At 33.9% G+C, this 2534-nt stretch overlaps 1 protein-coding gene across 1 annotated transcript in view; it reads right to left on the bottom strand.

Annotated features, from left to right (window-relative positions):
• Nucleotides 1-2534, bottom strand: part of ATRX (ATRX chromatin remodeler) — a 261625-nt gene that overhangs the window by 183512 nt on the left and 75579 nt on the right. Inside the window, exons 5-6 of the mRNA XM_019648172.1 lie at nt 1627-1637; nt 63-236 (exon numbers count right to left, since the gene is read on the bottom strand). Of these exons, the coding sequence (XP_019503717.1) occupies nt 63-236; nt 1627-1637 (185 nt within the window). The remainder of the gene's footprint in view (nt 1-62; nt 237-1626; nt 1638-2534) is intronic.

Genomic DNA, 2534 nt, shown 5'->3' on the forward strand with positions numbered 1-2534 from the left:
ATTTTCCAATATGGTCATAAACAGCAATTTAAACTCATGTTTTCATTTTCACTTGTATTTACCTCCGCGTTTTTTGAGATTTTCAGTTTTCATTTTACTTCTGCTTCTAAATTCAGGCCCTTTAAAATCATCTTTGTCTTCATTCAGCACTGGCTCTGGTTGTACAATCACTGTACCTAGAATGATTTCATTTAAAAAACCATTACACATATTAAATGTGCAAGTGAAGTACAAGACTTCAGTTCAGATAAAGCCAACATTGCTGGTACCTAGGTTTGTTTCTTTCAAGCTTTCAATACTTATATAAGGACCTCTCAAGAGTAAATAAAACAGGGAAAGAGTAAAAGGGCCAGGTATCATCAATCAGATTACTTGTTGGAATATAGTTCATAAAAATGGGGGAGGGAAATATTATGAACTGATTATAACATAAATATGTGAATAAAGCAGAAAGCCTCAGCCCAGTTCTGAATTTTTATGGTGCCTATCATGAAAGCTGTTTTGAATATGAACATCCATGCTAAGTTCCATTAAGTGTTTATAAAACAAAATGACCAGAAGGGAAAATTTTAAGATATCCTATTCTTCTCATAATCCAAATCATAAACTCAGAAAAAGATCTGAGGTTTCTTTCTCTATTTTTATTTTCTTAATTTTTCAATTATATTTGACATTTAATATTATATTAGTTTGAAGTGTACAACATAGTGGTTAGACATTTATATAACTTACAAAGTGAGAAAAAGATTTTTAAGGGTTGTTTTATATTGCTTTGAAGGAGAATAGTGGGGGACAATGTGAGAAGTTAATTCTGCTACTACTGCTGTACGTATTCTGAGACATTTCCCAACTAGTATGGCAAAGATTCAGTACCCTATAAAGTCCTTAAAAAGTTTGAAACAGAAGGCTGCTTTAAGATACTTAAGCTCAAGTGCTCTAACAATAAACTGTATAATGGCATCAATTGTTGGTCCCTATGGAAATATTTTAGAAAGAATGTACCTTCTTAACTATGAAACATGTGAACTAAAGATAGAGGTTGTTAATTTCAGTTTTCATTATAATCTCCCAAGAGCAAATAAAGCAGGGGTATAGGAAAAATGGTCCAGGTCTCACATTTATCTACATTGCTGGGCTTAGTAGCTGGGAATTATTGCCAACAATTAACAAAGTAAAACCTGGTAGTTGTCAGCAGCTGCTGCCCTGAACCATGGCCTTTGTTATCCAGCAAAGAGATTTTGGCAAGGTACAGCATCTAGTTAAATGAATTCCTGAGTCTCTGAGAAAAGGGGGAAAGAGGACTCAGAGGATTGAGTTTTTACAAACTGGTGAATTTACATATTCTCCACAAAAGAAACTATTCACCACAACCATTTCATGTATATACTCTTAGAGAAGCCCTGGCATTTGAAAAGAGTTAAAGTTTTATAACTAACAAAAAATAATGGAATTCATTCTGAAGATTTTCCTCCAAATGGAAGCAGAGCAGCAGAGTGGAAAGAGCACTCACTAGCTTTGGATTCAAACAGACCTGGGTTCAAATCTCAGCTTCTAAATTTAAAGCTGAAAATGTTCCTTGAGCTCTGAATTTGTTCCTTCATCTCTCCAAGTAGAAACAGTAACTACCTGACAGCACTCTTTTGAGAAGTAAATGAATTAATTTTTTAAGACTCTGGTATCTATATATACTCAATACAGAATTGTTAACAATAATTATAGTCACCCCAATTTAACCTTATGGAACGGGTCTATTTTTGGTTTAGTGGGAGAGAACTATGCTTAGTTCAGGTTAGTAATATCCCATACCAACTTTCTTCCACAATATGATTGAAATATTTGATACCTAGTTCTTAAGATCACCCAGTGGCCATCATAAGGACTCCCAGTAACAACCATTGACAACGATACAATCCAAAGTAAGTCACTGCCTATAGACTGAGGCTCCCATGACAGTTGTTTCTGCCTTTGGCCACCAAAACCATTACTTAAAATGTCATAGATGATTTGCAAAGCTAAGTAAATGGTAGGCCCATCAATTTTCCTTCTACCTCTCTTCTTTCTCTCATTACTCATTTTCCTCATTTAATTTCTCATCTATTGTAACTCCTAATCTGTCCTAGTCAAGCAATGCCTTATCCTCCTACCACCATTTTTTTTAATTCCATAATCAAAAGACGTGTCATAAAAACATAAGCATAGACAGAGAACAAAATTAAGTAAACACTGCTGAAAATGATCTCTGAGAATTTGAAAAATATACTAAGACCCTTAAACATATTATTTAATAAAGAAAAAAATCTAAATTTTTGACCCTGGAACACTGTGAATTACCAAAACCCATGTCATTCTCTTATCATGTAATCATACTGCTCTGAGGTTCGACTATGGAAAGTCCAAGATCGTCATTTGTCTTTTTTGCCCCAATATAATTCATGAGGTTTTAAGGCTAAAATCACAACAGTTCAGAGGTATGTGACAAGGCTTTTTAAAGGGATAATTACAAGAAATATACCTAAATCTATCTTTGATAGTTA

The sequence above is a fragment of the Hipposideros armiger genome, unplaced genomic scaffold, assembly GCF_001890085.2.
Source record: "Hipposideros armiger isolate ML-2016 unplaced genomic scaffold, ASM189008v1 scaffold_121, whole genome shotgun sequence".
NCBI classification, from domain to species: Eukaryota; Metazoa; Chordata; class Mammalia; order Chiroptera; family Hipposideridae; genus Hipposideros; species Hipposideros armiger.